The sequence below is a fragment of the Cebidichthys violaceus genome, unplaced genomic scaffold (assembly GCF_023349555.1).
Source record: "Cebidichthys violaceus isolate CVI_PGR_0920_01 unplaced genomic scaffold, fCebVio1.0.p SCAF_36, whole genome shotgun sequence".
Lineage (NCBI taxonomy): Eukaryota > Metazoa > Chordata > Actinopteri > Perciformes > Stichaeidae > Cebidichthys > Cebidichthys violaceus.
The window spans coordinates 2583718-2599374 of NW_027176550.1; the positions used below are offsets into that span (position 1 = coordinate 2583718).

Sequence of the window (15657 nt, forward strand, 5' to 3'; positions counted from 1 at the left end):
TTCCTCCCGGGGAAGGGTTGCCCGCACCGGGACCTGTCCATCACCATTGATGATACCATGGTGACGCCAACTCGGACTGCGAGGAACCTGGGTGTGACCCTGGATGACCAACTGTCATTCTCGGCAAACATTTCATCCGTTACACGCTCCTGCAGATTCCTGCTCTACAACATCAGGAGGATTCGTCCCTTCCTGACTGACGAGACGGCGCAGGTTCTCATCCAGGCTCTTGTCATCTCCCGCCTGGACTACTGCAACTCTCTACTCGCCGGAGCCCCGGCATCGGCCATCAGACCTCTGGAGCTTGTCCAGAAAGCCGCAGCTCGCCTGGTGTTCAATCGCCCCAAGTTCTCCCACACAACTTCTTTTCTCCGTTCTCTACACTGGCTACCTGTAAGAGCTCGCATCCAGTTTAAGACTCTGGTGCTAGCCTACAGGGCAGTGAAAGGAACAGCTCCTTCCTATCTCCAGGCCATGGTCAAGCCTTACACCCCCGCCCGGCCACTTCGCTCTGCTGCCTCGGGGCGATTGGTTGCCCCGTCGCTCAGAGGTCCTGGCGGCCGATCGACCCGGTCACGGCTGTTTTCTGTCCTGGCCCCACAGTGGTGGAATGAACTTCCCACTGACGTCAGGACAGCGGAGTCGCTGCCCATCTTTCGGCGCAGGCTGAAAACCCACCTCTTCAGGAAGTGCTACCCCGAGCCTTCCACTTAGCATTTATTGTTTTCATACTAGCTTGTTGCACTTATTGTATTCGTATTACTTATAGCACTAACTGTTTTTCTTGTTTCTGCACTGTACTTTGGCTCTGAGTTATGCTCTGCTTCATGCTCTTAGATACTTGTTTGGAAAAGGAAATGTACTTATGACTTCTGGTGACTAGTAGTTCTTTTGATTACCAATGTTGATGCACTTATTGTAAGTCGCTTTGGATAAAAGCGTCTGCTAAATGACTGTAATGTAATGTAATGTCAGTGATGAAAAATAACCTGTGAAAGGAAAACAACGCCAGAGAAACGCGGATCAGATGTGCTTATGAGTCATAATGTTATCACTGACAATAATGATGAGTAGAAATAGTTAGAATGTAAAATATGTAAAAACATATTAGTAATAATAAGGTAATAGTAACAGTAACATACTGTGAAAACGTATTTGAATACCTCAAAGATAAATAATTAATTTCCTAAGTTAGTGTTTTTATTTCCCTCTTTGTGTTTGTTCAGTATTATATAAATACTGTATATAAATATATATATATAAATATATATATATATATATATATATACACACACAGTATTTATATATATCTATATTTATAATACAAGTTAATTAACAAACGGGTCGGATCAAAGAGAAACTTTATTAGTACAAAGCACTTCAACAACCAACAAGCATAGAGAGACAACATGGTTTTGGCACCTGGTTGACTGGATTGGAGGGGGGGGGGGGGTCATTGAGGGACACATAAGAGATGATGATTGGCTGAGAGGCATGACATCAGAGCGAGAGATTGTCAGTGATTGGAGGAATTTTATGAAGTAAACCAGGCGAGTTATTAGTGAGGCTGGATTAGCATGTTTTCTACCAGACGAAGGATCAGTTTCATCTTCAACTGCACTCATCATCAGTTCAATTACATCTTTTCTCTTAAGTCTCCAAAGGCAGACATGTTGTTTCCTCAGAGTGACTTTTCTATCCAACATCTGATATTAAAACAAACAACCCACTGGCTCTAAAGGACGGACATACGATTGGTTTGAATGTCGTCATGTTTTTAAATCTAACGAGGAAACATTTCAATGTTCAGCTCTACCTGGAAGTTGAACATGCTCATGGTTTGAAGCCCAGCTAGCCTAGCTTAGCACAAATACTGGAATCAGAGAGAAACTGCTAGCCTAGCTTAGAACAAATTGTAGACACAAGAGGAAACAGCTAACCTAGCTTAGCATAGAGAGTGGAAGCAAGCGAAAACAGTTAGCCTAGCTTAGCACAAAGACTTGAAGTGAATAGAAACTACTAGCCTAGCTTAGCAAAAAGAATGGATGCAAGAGCAAACAGCTAGCCTAGCTTAGCAAGAAGTCTGCCAGTCTAGCCTCTTTAGAAGAGTAAAAACACCTTTAGGTTTGTCTCTTTAACTGGAGCTAGGCTAGCAGTTTCCCTTTGTTTCCAGTCTTTGTGCTAAGTTAGGCTAGGCCAACCACGTCCTGGATGTGTCTGTACCGGGCACACAGATGAAACTGATATTCTGTCTCCGGAGAAGTGATGCTTTGAGTGTTACCTGAACAGCTGGCTGAAGTTTACCGCTGTGTTCACACCAAACACGAAGCAAACTTTTCATGCGTCTGAATAACAAACTTAGTCAACAAAATGACGCCAATGGAGGGTAATGGACCCGAATGGACGCCAATGGAACCAAATGTCAATGCCAATGGATGCGGCACACATGAGGCAAATATGCAAATTTCGCGGCATTTGCGTTTCAGTGTGAGTTAAAATATTTCAGCTTGAGCAAGATATTTGCTGTGTCAGCGTTGAGATTCTCCCGCTGTCATCACTCCTGACGTCAAATCAGAATCTTGTAGCCGTCTGTGGTGAATCACAACTCCACGATATCACCTCATATTTAATACAGAGACTGGACTCTTAATGCATAAATGTACGTGTGTAAACCACAGACTTTAGACCTTTTACGAATTGCTATCATTATGTGGGTTTTTAGGCCTCTTTTTTATTTGTTTATTCCAATTAAATCACAGCAGAATCTCTTCATTTGGGTTCATTCCAACGTGGTGAACCAGCCGACACACGAGATACAGCGATGATGTAATGAACCAACGACTCCACATCTTTTACATTTAAGCAGTAAGAGTTTGTTTGTTTGTTTGTTTGTTTGTTGTGTGTCTACGTGGAGGAAACAAATAAACAAACTTAGCGTTTGGTGTGAACACCACATAACTAATAATAAAATCTCTCCAATCCTGACTGTCTGATATCAGATGAAGGTCATGAGGAAAAAGGCAGAACAATGATTTTTCTTTTCTTTCTTTCTTTCATCAGGTAGTTTCCTTGGTAACAGAAGGGGCGGGGTTTGAAGGCACAGGGTCATCCAATCACAGGCCTTGTTTGGCGAGGGAGGCGGACACCTGACAGGAAGAGGAGGTTGTTCATTAATGTGTGTGTGTTTGTGTGTTTATCTGTGCTTTTTTTGGTGTAAACAGGTAAATCTCTCACCTGGTCGGCCAGGGTGTCGAGGGGCGGAGCTTGAGCAGCGTTAAGGCTTTGGGGGGAGGAGTCAGGCTGCACAATGATGTCAGCACCGTGGTCGGTTCGAGCTTTGGCGCCCTCTTTGAAGCTCAGCTTCTGACTCTCAATCTGTCAGCCAATACAAATACTGTCACATCTGACATCTGCTCTGTAGAACTGTTACTATATGAACACTGGTGAGGATGCCACCTGGGCGCCTCCCTAGGGAGGTGTTCCAGGCACGACCAGCTGGGAGGAGACCCCGAGGGAGGCCCAGGACCAGGTGGAGGGACTATATCTCCAAACTGGCCTGGGAGCGCCTCGGTATCCCCCAGTCAGAGCTGGCTGATGTGGCCCGGGAAAGGGAAGTTTGGGGTCCCCTGCTGGAGCTGTTGCCCCTGCGACCCGAACCCGGATAAGTGGACGAAGATGAAGGATGAAGGATGAACACTGATTTGTATTATGATATGAGAAAACAACGTGTACAAAGATAATTAGATGGAATGTTTAGTAAAACAGTGTAAAAGATAAAGTGTAATATGTAAATATATTAAATAGAGATATGAAGTGTATAATATTAAAGGTGTAAATAGAAATAGAGATGTAGCCGACGATAGAAAAAATGTGCTTAATGAAATATGAATTTTGTCAGCGTGTTTTTGGCATGCTGTTAGCAGGCTTTAGCATGTTGTTGGTGTTTTGTCAGTGTGTTGTTAGCATGCTGTTAGCGTGTTGTTAGCAGGCTTTAGCATGTTGTTGGTGTTTTGTCAGCGTGTTGTTAGCATGCTGTTAGCAAGCTTTAGCATGTTGTTGGTGTTTTGTCAGTGTGTTGTTCGCATGCTGTTAGCGTGTTGTTAGCAGGCTTTAGCATGTTGTTGGTGTTTTGTTAGCGTGTTGTTACCATGCTGTTAGCAGACGTTTAGCATGTTGTTGGTGTTTTGTTAGAGTATTGTTAGCATGCTGTTAGCATGCTGTTAGCAGACTTTTAGCATGTTGTTGGTGTTTTGTTAGCATGTTGTTAGCATGCTGTTAGCGTGTTGTTAGCATGTACCTTCTTCTTCCCTCCACCTGGCACATGCGTGATGTTCCCCAGAGAACCAACTTTAGACTGAACAGTTTTAAAATCCACCTTCTCTGATTTAATCTCCACCTTTCCTCCACCTGACAACACAGAGGAGTACATCAATATATCATACAAGTACATCATTATATCATACTGTACAACACAGTGCACCATATACACAGTATTTATAAACACACTATATACACAATAGTACAATATATGAATATAAAACTGCTTATCTACTACTAAAAATATACATATAGTCACCTGAGTGTGTATGTATATATCAGTAGTACCTGGTAGTACTCAAACTCTCATATGTGTGTGTGTGTTACCTGGTTTGTGGCAGATGTTGTCTTTGGAGCCGCACTTTGATGACACGCTAGAAAGATTCAACTTCTTATGAGGAATCTGAACCTACAGACAGACAGACAGACAGACAGACAGGCAGACAGACAGACAGACAGACAGGCAGACAGACAGACAGACAGACAGGCAGGCAGACAAAGAGACAGACAGACAGACAGACAGGCAGGCAGGCAGGCAGACAGACAGACAGACAGACAGGCAAATAGACAGACAGACAGACAAATAGACAGACAGACAGACAGACAGACAAAGAGACAGACAGACAGACAAAGAGACAGACAGACAGACAAAGAGACAGACAGACAGGCAGAAAGACAGAGAGACAGACAGACCGACAGGCAGGCAGGCAGGCAGGCAGACAGACAGACAGACAGGCAGACAGACAGGAGTCAGTAACTGTCTGTCTTTTTTAAAACAGTTAAACGTGTGTGTGTGTGTGTGTGTGTGTGTGTGTGTGTGTGAGTGTTACCTTGCCCCCCCCAGGAGTGTGTTTGAGGTTCTCCGTGGATCCGATCTTTGACCTCACGTTGCTGAGATCGGGCATGGGGTGAGACGGGAGGGGGGGCGTCCGTCCTCGAGCAGAGACCGGAGACCTGGGGGGGGTTCGGACCACCGCCACCTACATGACCACCAGACCACAACCAGTTTAACCAGTTTAACCAGTTTAACCAGTTTAACCAGGAAGAAAGATTCTGCAGATAAAATCTTGAAATTTACATTTTTGTAAAACCAGTTATTTTCATTGAAATGGAATTTACTGGAGGAACGCTAATGGAGTACTAGTAGTACTTTAGTATTAGTAGTAGTACTCTAGTATTAGTAATAGTACTCCCTTTTCCTGTTGGTGTCAGTAGCTGGACCTCGTGCTTCTTCGTCCTGTGTGTTTTGTGTGTCCTTGTTTGAGCACCAGAGGCTCAGATACACTACGAGCGGGCTGAACTCCTTGACATTGGAGGACAGTATGAGGTCTACATCCCTGAGAGATTGGATCCTATCCCACCAGAGATCCTGCGACTGGGAGGGCCTGGGGACGCTACCTTCAGCCCACCCAGGAGGAGGGAAAGAAGGCAGAAGCGGGGCAAGAGGCGCTAACCCCAACCGACCAGCTCACCGAGTCTTTTTCTGGCAAACTCCCGGTCACTCGTCAACAAGATCGACGAAATGAGGCTGAGGATTACGTCGCACAACATGAGCAGCTGTGTGACGGTAATTACAGAGACTCGGCTGGACAGCACCGTTCCCCACGAAGCCATCGAGCTAGCGGTGGAACGGTTCACCGAGGAGACAGGACTGCAGACTCTGGTAAGAGCAGAGGTGGAGGAGTGTGCATCTACGTGAACAACGACTGGTGTACAGCTACGGACATCATTGGGAAACACTGCTCCACGGACCTAGAATACCTGGCTGCCATCCTCATCACAGCTGTTTACATCCCACCACGTGCTAACGCTAAGCTAGCTCTGGAGGAGCTGCACAGCACTGTTAGCAACCAGCTAAACGCTCATCCGGAGGGAGCTGTGAGTGTGGCGGGAGACTTCAACCACACAGAGCTAAAGACAGTGCTGCCCAAGTTCCACAGAAATACAAAAACACTCTGGACCAGGTGTACACCAACATCTCCACACCTCGGCTTATCAGACCCCTCTCTGATAATGACTCCATCATATAAACCACAAGACCAGCTGTCAAAACCATTCAAGTATGGAGCGACGACGCTGCTTCACTTCTGCAGGACTGCTTTGAAAGCACAGACTGGGAAGCGTTTGCACAGGGAGCTGAGCTGGAGGAGTACTCCTCGGCTGTCCTGGCCTACCTACACTTCTGCAGCGAGACAGTAACAACCACTAAAACCATCAAAGTGTTCCTGAATCAAAAACCTAACCCGAACCTGAAGAAGGGCATCAGAGAGGCCAAGCGCAGATACAAACAGCGCATCGAGGGTCACTTCGAGAACAACGACCCCCGGAACATGTGGAGAGGTATTACAACCCCGACTGACTACAAGAGCAGCACCACTCAGATCAGTCAGGACAGTGACCTCCCCGACACCCTGAACCGCTGCTTCGCCCGCTTTGATAGACAGCACAGCGAAGCAGCAGCTGAGAAAACCCACTAGCTAAGAGTTTGAGTAGTACTAGGTGGTACTACCACTACTACCCAGCCCAAGGAGGAGCAGACACTTTAGACCCTCTACCTCACTCTGTTCATTGATTCTGGACTTTCTCTATACAATATCAGTACCACCTAGTACTACTCAAACTCTCAGATATCAGTACCACCTAGTACTACTCAAACTCTGAGATATCAGTACTACCTAGTAGTACTCAAACTCTCAGATATAAGTACTACCTAGCAGTACTCAAACTCTCACATATCAGTACCACCTAGTCGTACTCAAACTCTCAGATATCAGTACTACCTAGTACTACTCAAACTCTTAGTTAGCAGTATCACCTAGTACTACTCAAACTCTCAGATATCAGTACTGCCTAGTAGTACTCAAAATCACATATCAGTATCAACCTCAAAGATCAGGTGGGCTGTAGTAAACAGTCAGACAGGTAACCAGGTTGAAGGACAGGTGTGCAGAAAGACAGGTGGTCAGACAGACAAGTAACAAGGTAGTCAGACAGGTGGTCAGACAGGCAGGTGGACCTACCTTCTTGACATCCCTGTTTGGAGTGGAGGGTCGACTGGCGGGGGAACGACTTCCTGGACTGCTGCCTCCGTCTACGGACTCTGACACACAGACAGGTGAGCAGACAGACATGTAGAGAGACAGACAGGTTGACTGGGTCAGAGTGGTTGAACAGGTGTTACTGGTTGAAGTGGTGTTACTGGTTGAACAGGTATTACTGGTTGAAGTGGTGTTACTGGTTGAACAGGTATTACTGGTTGAAGTGGTGTTACTGATTGAACTGGTGTTACTGGTTGAAGTGGTGTTACTGGTTGAACAGGTATTACTGGTGGAAGTGGTGTTACTGGTTGAACAGGTATTACTGGTTGAAGTGGTGTTACTGATTGAACTGGTGTTACTGGTTGAACTGGTGTTACTGGTTGAAGTGGTGTTACTAGTTGAAGTGGTGTTACTGGTTGAACTGGTGTTACTGGTTGAACTGGTGTTACTGATTGAACTGGTGTTACTGGTTGAAGTGGTGTTACTGATTGAACTGGTGTTACTGGTTGAAGTGGTGTTACTGGTTGAACAGGTATTACTGGTTGAAGTGGTGTTACTGGTTGAACAGGTATTACTGGTTGAAGTGGTGTTACTGATTGAACTGGTGTTACTGGTTGAAGTGGTGTTACTGGTTGAACAGGTATTACTGGTTGAAGTGGTGTTACTGGTTGAACAGGTATTACTGGTTGAAGTGGTGTTACTGATTGAACTGGTGTTACTGGTTGAACAGGTATTACTGGTTGAAGTGGTGTTACTGATTGAACTGGTGTTACTGGTTGAACTGGTGTTACTGGTTGAACTGGTGTTACTGATTGAACTGGTGTTACTGGTTGAAGTGGTGTTACTAGTTGAAGTGGTGTTACTGGTTGAACTGGTGTTACTGGTTGAAGTGGCATTACTGGTTGAACAGTTATTACTGGTTGAAGTGGTGTTACTGGTTGAACAGGTATTACTGGTTGAAGTGGTGTTACTGATTGAACTGGTGTTACTGGTTGAAGTGGTGTTACTAGTTGAAGTGGTGTTACTGGTTGAACCGGTGTTACTGGTAGAACAGGTGTTACTGGTTGAACTGGTGTTACTGATTGAACTGGTGTTACTGGTTGAACTGGTGTTACTGGTTGAAGTGGTGTTACTGGTTGAAGTGGTGTTACTGGTTGAACTGGTGTTACTGATTGAACTGGTGTTACTGGTTGAAGTGGTGTTACTAGTTGAAGTGGTGTTACTGGTTGAACCGGTGTTACTGGTAGAACAGGTGTTACTGGTTGAACTGGTGTTACTGATTGAACTGGTGTTACTGGTTGAAGTGGTGTTACTGGTTGAAGTGGTGTTACTGGTTGAAGTGGTGTTACTGGTTGAACTGGTGTGGTGTTGTACCTGAACTCATGGCTGATTTCATCCTGGCAGCTCTGGTCACCCCTGCTGACCTGGAGGACTGAAACACAAAGAGGTGGGAGGGTTTACCTAAAGGTTATGTTAAAGAGTTCAGTATAGAGTTTTATGGGAGAGGTAGAACCAGAGACGTTCTCTCCTTCTCCATAGAGTTCTGTTTAGAGTTACATTACATTACAGTCATTTAGCAGACGCTTTTATCCAAAGCGACTTACAATTCAGATATCACATTTCTACACCGTAGCCACAGCTACGGGAGCAATTTTGGGGTTAAATGTCTTGCTCAAGGACACATCGCCATTCGACTGGCAGAGCCAGAGCCGAGGATCGAACTGCCGATCCTCTGATTGAAGGACGGCCCTGCTCTCCACTTAGCCACAAGTCGCCCTATGTAATGAGTTCTATGTAGAGTTCTGTGTAGAGTTCTATGTAGAGTTCTGTGTAGAGTTCTGTATAGAGTTCTGTAAAGGGTTCTGTGTTCCAACAGAAATACAGACATACATTTTTGTAAACAATACATATTTTTGTAGACTAGGCTGACCAGAGTATATATATATATATGTATATGTATGTAGATCAGGCTGTTCTCTGTGGGTAACATGAGTGCTGAGCCCCGGTGCTGCTTTACTGACGGTCCGGATAGCGACACCTCATTTCACATCTCCGAAATCGTCGGAGCAGATTTTGAAGTTGGCTGAATCTTGACAAACCGACCACAGATTTGATGCTTAAACAACTAACTTCACGCATAAAAACATCCTACAATTACTTTCTGAGACAGTAGTATTTAGAAACTTCAACTTCCAGTTGTGTGTTTTCTCCTCTGCTATTGTTCCCTGTTGCCGGAGCGAAATGCATTCTGAGATATCTGGCTGTTCCAAGTACAGACAAGTCACCTCCGATGCATCCCAGGTAAAATGGGCGGAGCTTGTGGACGCAAGTCCACAAGAACACAAGAACACAAGTCCATGAGAACACAAGTACAAACAAGAACGCAAGTCCACGAGAACACAAGTACAGACAAGAACGCAAGTCCATGAGAACACAAGTACAGACAAGAACGCAAGTCCACGAGAACACAAGTACAGATAGGAACGCAAGTACACGAGAACACAAGTACAGACAAGAATGCAAGTCCATGAGAACACAAGTACAGACAAGAACGCAAGTACACAAGTCCACAAGAACACAAGTACAGATAGGAACGCAAGTACACAAGTACACGAGAACACAAGTACAGACAAGAACGCAAGTCCACAAAAACACAAGTACAGACAAGAACGCAAGTCCACGAGAACACAAGTACAGACAAGAACGCAAGTCCACAAGAACACAAGTCCACGAGAACACAAGTACAGACAAGAACGCAGGTCCACAAGAACACAAGTACGGACAAGAATGCAAGAACACAAGTCCACGAGAACACAAGTACAGACAAGAACGCAAGTCCATGAGAACACAAGTACAGACAAGAACGCAAGTACACAAGTCCACGAGAACACAAGTACAGACAGGAGCGCAAGTACACAAGAACACAAGTACAGACAAGAACGCAAGTCCACAAGTCCACGAGAACACAAGTACAGATAGGAACGAAAGTCCACGAGAACACAAGTACACAAGAACACATACTTTTCCCTATGCATTATGGGCTACTTATAAAACTATACATTGGGACAGATCTACACAGAGTTCACTATATAAATAAAACTATTTTACCTTCACAGCTTCTTCTGCAGGTTCCTTCAGAGCTGAAGAAGAAGAAAGAAAAGTTTTCATATCTTATATACGTATATATAATATATAGTAATAATAATAATATATATAATATATAGTAATAATAATATATATATAATATATATAATATATAGTAATAATAATATATAATATATATATATAGTAATAATAAAAATATATATTACATATATATATATATATATATATATATATATAAGATGAGGAGGAGGAGACAATGAGGAGGAGGAGAAGGAGACAATGAGGAGAAGGAGACGAGGAGGATACGATGAAGAGGAGGAGAAGGAGACGATGAGGACAAGGACACGATGAGGAGAAGGAGACGATGAGGAGGAGGAGAAGAGGAGGAGACGATGCAGTAGAAGTTTCCTCTCATCTCATCCTAATAACTAAATAACTAAACTAAATAAATAATTCGATCAATATATTGATCAGATTCCTACCTTCCAGCATGCACTGCTCTTCAGGGGCGGGGCCAGATCCGAGGGGGGGCGTGTCTCCATCCATCATCACTTCTACAGAGGAGGAAGAGGAACAGAGGAGGAGGAAGAAAGGAGGGGAGAAGAGGAGGAGGAGAGGATGGAGGAGGAGGAGGAAGAGAGGAGAGGAGAAGAGGAGGAGGAGAGGATGGAGGAGGAGGAAGAGAAGAGAGGGGAGGGGATGACGAAGAGGAGGAGGAGGAAGAGAGGAGGGGAGAGGAGAGGAGAAGGAGGAAGAGAGGAGAAGAGAGGAGGAGTGGATGACGGAGAGGAGGAGGAAGAGGAAGAGGGGAGGGGAGAGGAGGAGCAGGAGGAGGAAGAGGGGAGGATGGAGGAAAGGAGGAGTAGAGGGAGGAGAGAATGGAGGAGAGAGGAGGAGAGAGGAGGAAAAAGAGGAGAGGATGGAGGAAAGGAGGAGGAGAGGGTGGAGGAAATGAGAAGAGGATGGAGGAAGAGGAGTGGAGGGAAGAGAGGATGGAGGAGAGGAGAGGAAGAAAGAAGAGGAGTCAGTGAGCTCAGTAACTGAATAAATCCTCCATGATGAAGATGAAGATGAAGATGACGATGAAGATGACTGACACAATAAACTATTGTTACATTAACTTTATGTGTCTATAAACACCTGTCAATCATCCGCACTGACGTGCGCACGTTCACCTCGTCCTCTCCTGTGTTTGATCTGAAGCTACATTAGCCTGCAGGCTAACATGCTAACAAGCTAACAGGCTGACGCTAACAGGCACACGGGCGGCGGTGGAGCGGCGGAGTGCAGCGGGCGGTAACGAGCGGTAGCGGGGCGGAAAAATACCGGCAGAGCCTGCGAACAGCGGAGCGATGGTGAGACACGTGGAGCAGAGACAGACAGGTGAAGGACAGACTGACACAGAGAGAGGGACAGACAGGTGAAGGACAGACAGACACAGAGAGAGGGACAGACAGGTGAAGGACAGACTGACACAGAGAGAGGGACAGACAGGTGAAGGACAGACAGACACAGAGAGAGGGACAGACAGGTGAAGGACAGACAGACACAGAGACAGACAGGTGGTGTCTTACCTCCTGGCTGCGGTCCGTACGTCTGCTGCTCCACCCTGCTGCCACTCTCTGAGGGAGGCGGTCTCCTGCTGCATGCTGGGAGAGGAGGCTGCTGTTGCCATGGTAACCTGCTGCATCAATGATGATGAAGACCTTTAATACCTCTAACTTATATATATATATATATATATATATATATACACAGTGCTGTGAAAAAGTATTTGCCCCCTTCCTGGTTTCTTATTTTTTTGCATATTCGTCACACTTAAATGTTTCAGATCATCAAACAAATTTTAATATCAGACAAATATAACCAGAGTAAATACAAAATGCAGTTTTTAAATGATGATTTAATTTATTAAGGGAGAAAAGCTATCCAAACCTACTTGGCCCTGTGTGAAAAAGTAATTGCCCCCCCCTTGATAAATCATGAATCAACTGTGATTTGTTTTGGAAAACTGAGTTCAATTTCACGATCCACACCCAGGCCTGATTACTGCCAGACCTGTTGAATCAAGAAATCACTTAAATAGAACCTGTCTGACAAAGTGAAGTCGGCTAAAAGATCTCAAAAAGCAACACATCATGTAAAGAAATTCAAGAACAGATGAGAAACAAAGTAACTGACATGAATCAGTCTGGAAAGACCCCCAGAACAACATGTGAAGAACTTCAGGCCTCAGTCTCCTCAGTTAAGATCAGTGTTCATGATTCAACAATAAGAAACAGACTGAGCACAAATAGCATCATGGGACAGTTCCAAGGCGAAAGCCACTGCTGAGCAAAAAAGAACACAAAGACTCGTCTCACATTTGTCAAAAAACGTCTTGATGATCCCCGAGACTTTTGGGCAAATATTCTGTGGACTGACGAGACAAAAGTTTAACTTTTTGGAAGGTGTGTGTGAGATAAATGGATTTTTGACTAACTAATTGTAGATTATTGTAATGTGTGTTATAGTTAAAACGGCCAGCAGGTGTCGCCAGCTCACCACTAGGGGGGTTGTCTGTGCATGGTATTCACGCTTCCTTGCAAAGTTTCGCAGAAGAAGAACAGCAAGCGAAGAGTAACGTAGAAAACAGACACCCTCAATAAAACATTTGTTTGAACTATATTCAAGGTGAGATTTCGAATTTTAAAGGCACACATTGTTTAAAGAAACTGTTACGCTTGTTAGCTAAGGCGAGTATTAGATTGTAAGTCGTTTGATAGAAAACTGTTGATAGGGCCGTTATTAGCATTAGCCTAACAAGCTAACCCGTTGGCGAATATGACCGCATGGTTATTTTAGTATTGTTGTCTAGTTTGTACATTTGCAAAGTTTCGCAGAAGAAGAACAGCAAGCGAAGAGTAACGTAGAAAACAGACACCCTCAATAAAACATTTGTTTGAACTATATTCAAGGTGTCTGTTGCCGTTCTTTGGTGCGCCCGTCATCATCCACTGACGGGAGGGCAACATATCTTGGCGAACCAGCCAGGAGAAAGGAGTCTTCGAGCAAAATCTCCAGCAGTGAGAGGAAGATCTTTCTCCCAAGACGAACCTAGAACAACCGTTAGAGAACTGCAGTTTCATTATGGAACTTGAGGCGCTTCTGGACAGAGCCAGCTCAATTCTGACCAAACTACAATGGGATCAGGCAGTACAAGTCTGCACACACCTAAACTGTATCGAGGAAGATGATGAGACTATAAATGATAGGAGTCGACGAACACTTGTCAAATTAGTGGAGAAGAAACTGGATGCTATTGAACAGGATGAGGATGAGGATGAAGCATGTCAGATTATCCAAGATCTTTTAGCCTTCATGGAAGCAATGATGGACGGGAGTGGTGAGGAAACAGAGAAGGAACTCCTCCGCTTACAAGAGATAAAGGGGAAGTACATAGAGCTGCAGAGGTCCCAAGAACTGTCCCGTAAGCTCCTACAGGAGGAAATAAAAGCTCTCAGTGATAAACTGCATATAACCGACCCCACTGTGAATGAGCCTATCCAGCCCCCTCAACAATCCAAAATTCCTGAAGTAACCATTCGAAGAGAGTTCCGTATCAGTGGGCAAATTGGCGAGGGAGGACAGCGCGACAAATTGTCATATACCAACCTCGTACACCAAATAGATGGAGGACTTCGGAGAGGTCATGGTGAATCAGATATCATTGAAGCAGTCATAAAAGCCATTAGCCCAGGGCTGAAACTGCGGGATATGCTTGAAATAAAAACTGACCTGACTCTCTCAAAGCTTAAGACTATTCTAAAGGGGCACTATAAGGAGGAAGACACATCAGACCTGTACCAGAGACTCATTAGCATAGTTCAGGAACCGAAGGAATCAGCTCAAAACTTCCTGTTCAGGGCGATAGAACCTCAAAGACAGGCTGCTGTTTGCATCAAAGGAAAATGAGTCAGGAGAGCAATATAGCCCTGATTTGATAAGTAAGAAATTCTTGAGGTCCGTGGGCACAGGGCTGTTGAGTGATAACATTAAATTCCAGATAAAGCCTTTCCTGGATGACCCAGCAGTCAGTGATGAGATGCTCATTGAAAGAGTAAATGAGGCAGCAAGTTTTGAGGCTGAGAGACTCAACAACTGAAGAAATCCACTGTCAAGTCAGCCCGTGTAAATGAGCTACATGTTAGTGTTTCAGGCAAGGCAGCGAGCAGCCAACATAGCTTTTCTCCAGACCCAACTGCACAGGCTGGGAGGAACAGCCGAGACCAGAAAGAAAAGCCTCCGACAACCAGCCACACATCAGAGACTGAAATCCATTCAATCGTGAGGGAACTGAAAACAGAAATGGCAGAAATGAAAAAGATGGTATTGGCTTCCATGAGTACAGACACAAGAACAACCAGGAGACAGACAATGGGAGAGAGAGGGGCTCGGAAGAGAGGCTGCAGGACCTGCCAGGACAAAGGTGAAGGAGAAAGCTGCAACCACTGCTTCAAGTGTGGCCAGGCTAGACATGTGTCTCGTGGATGCAGGGCTCCTTACCAGTCCCAGGGAAACGGGAGAGGGTTGCTGTCGAGGGACCCACAGTAACCCAACAACAACCATCACAGTCCCGATGTTGCCAGAACTGCCTACAAGAGGAGGACCGGGGAAAAATACTTCAAAAGTGTAAGGGGTGTTTAGCCACATTATACTGCTCAAAAGAATGTCAGAGAAATCACTGGGAAAAGCACAAGCCTCTCTGTGTGGCAATCAGTCAAGTCGAGAAAAAGGTAACTGAGGAGGAAGAAAGAAAACACAAATTACCAGATATGTGTAAGGTGAACTACCTCTCAGCCAAACAGAAAAAGAGACTGATTAAACTGATAGGAAGACGGAATATGGTGAAATGTAGCTTTGACAACACACCTATTACAGCACTCTGGGACACAGGAGCACAGGCAACAGTGATAAATGATGCCTGGAGAGGTAAACACCTCCCTTACAGCACAATTCGTCAGATTGATGAACTTATTGGACCAGATCCACTAAATGGGGTTGCAGCCAATCAGACAGAAATACCATTTATTGGGTGGATACCGGTAGAGTTCAAACTGAACAACTCTGAGGATTCTAATCACAGTATGTTGGTACCAGTACTTGTGTCCAGCGACCCGAAGGTAGCTGAGGATCCCATCATAGGCTTCAGCGTGAT

The 15657-nt window shown here is 44.9% G+C and overlaps 2 protein-coding genes across 2 annotated transcripts; both read right to left on the reverse strand.

Annotated features, from left to right (window-relative positions):
• Positions 1 to 1344: 1344 nt before the first annotated feature.
• On the reverse strand, positions 1345 to 12091 carry maptb (microtubule-associated protein tau b). The gene is made up of 10 exons (XM_068725812.1): positions 12035 to 12091; positions 10943 to 11014; positions 10464 to 10495; positions 8730 to 8787; positions 7338 to 7417; positions 5148 to 5297; positions 4645 to 4726; positions 4298 to 4407; positions 3235 to 3375; positions 1345 to 3146 (listed from the first exon to the last, which is right to left on the reverse strand). Exons 2-10 carry the CDS (start codon positions 11007 to 11009, stop codon positions 3114 to 3116), a joined length of 753 nt encoding a protein of 250 aa, XP_068581913.1. The 5' UTR covers positions 11010 to 11014; positions 12035 to 12091; the 3' UTR covers positions 1345 to 3113.
• On the reverse strand, positions 7431 to 8723 carry LOC137883977 (uncharacterized; the record flags this gene model as incomplete). Its single annotated transcript, XM_068725597.1, has 1 exon — positions 7431 to 8723. A coding segment is annotated over one exon (1293 nt), but the record flags the coding sequence as incomplete, so codon positions are not given.
• Positions 12092 to 15657: the final 3566 nt, after the last annotated feature.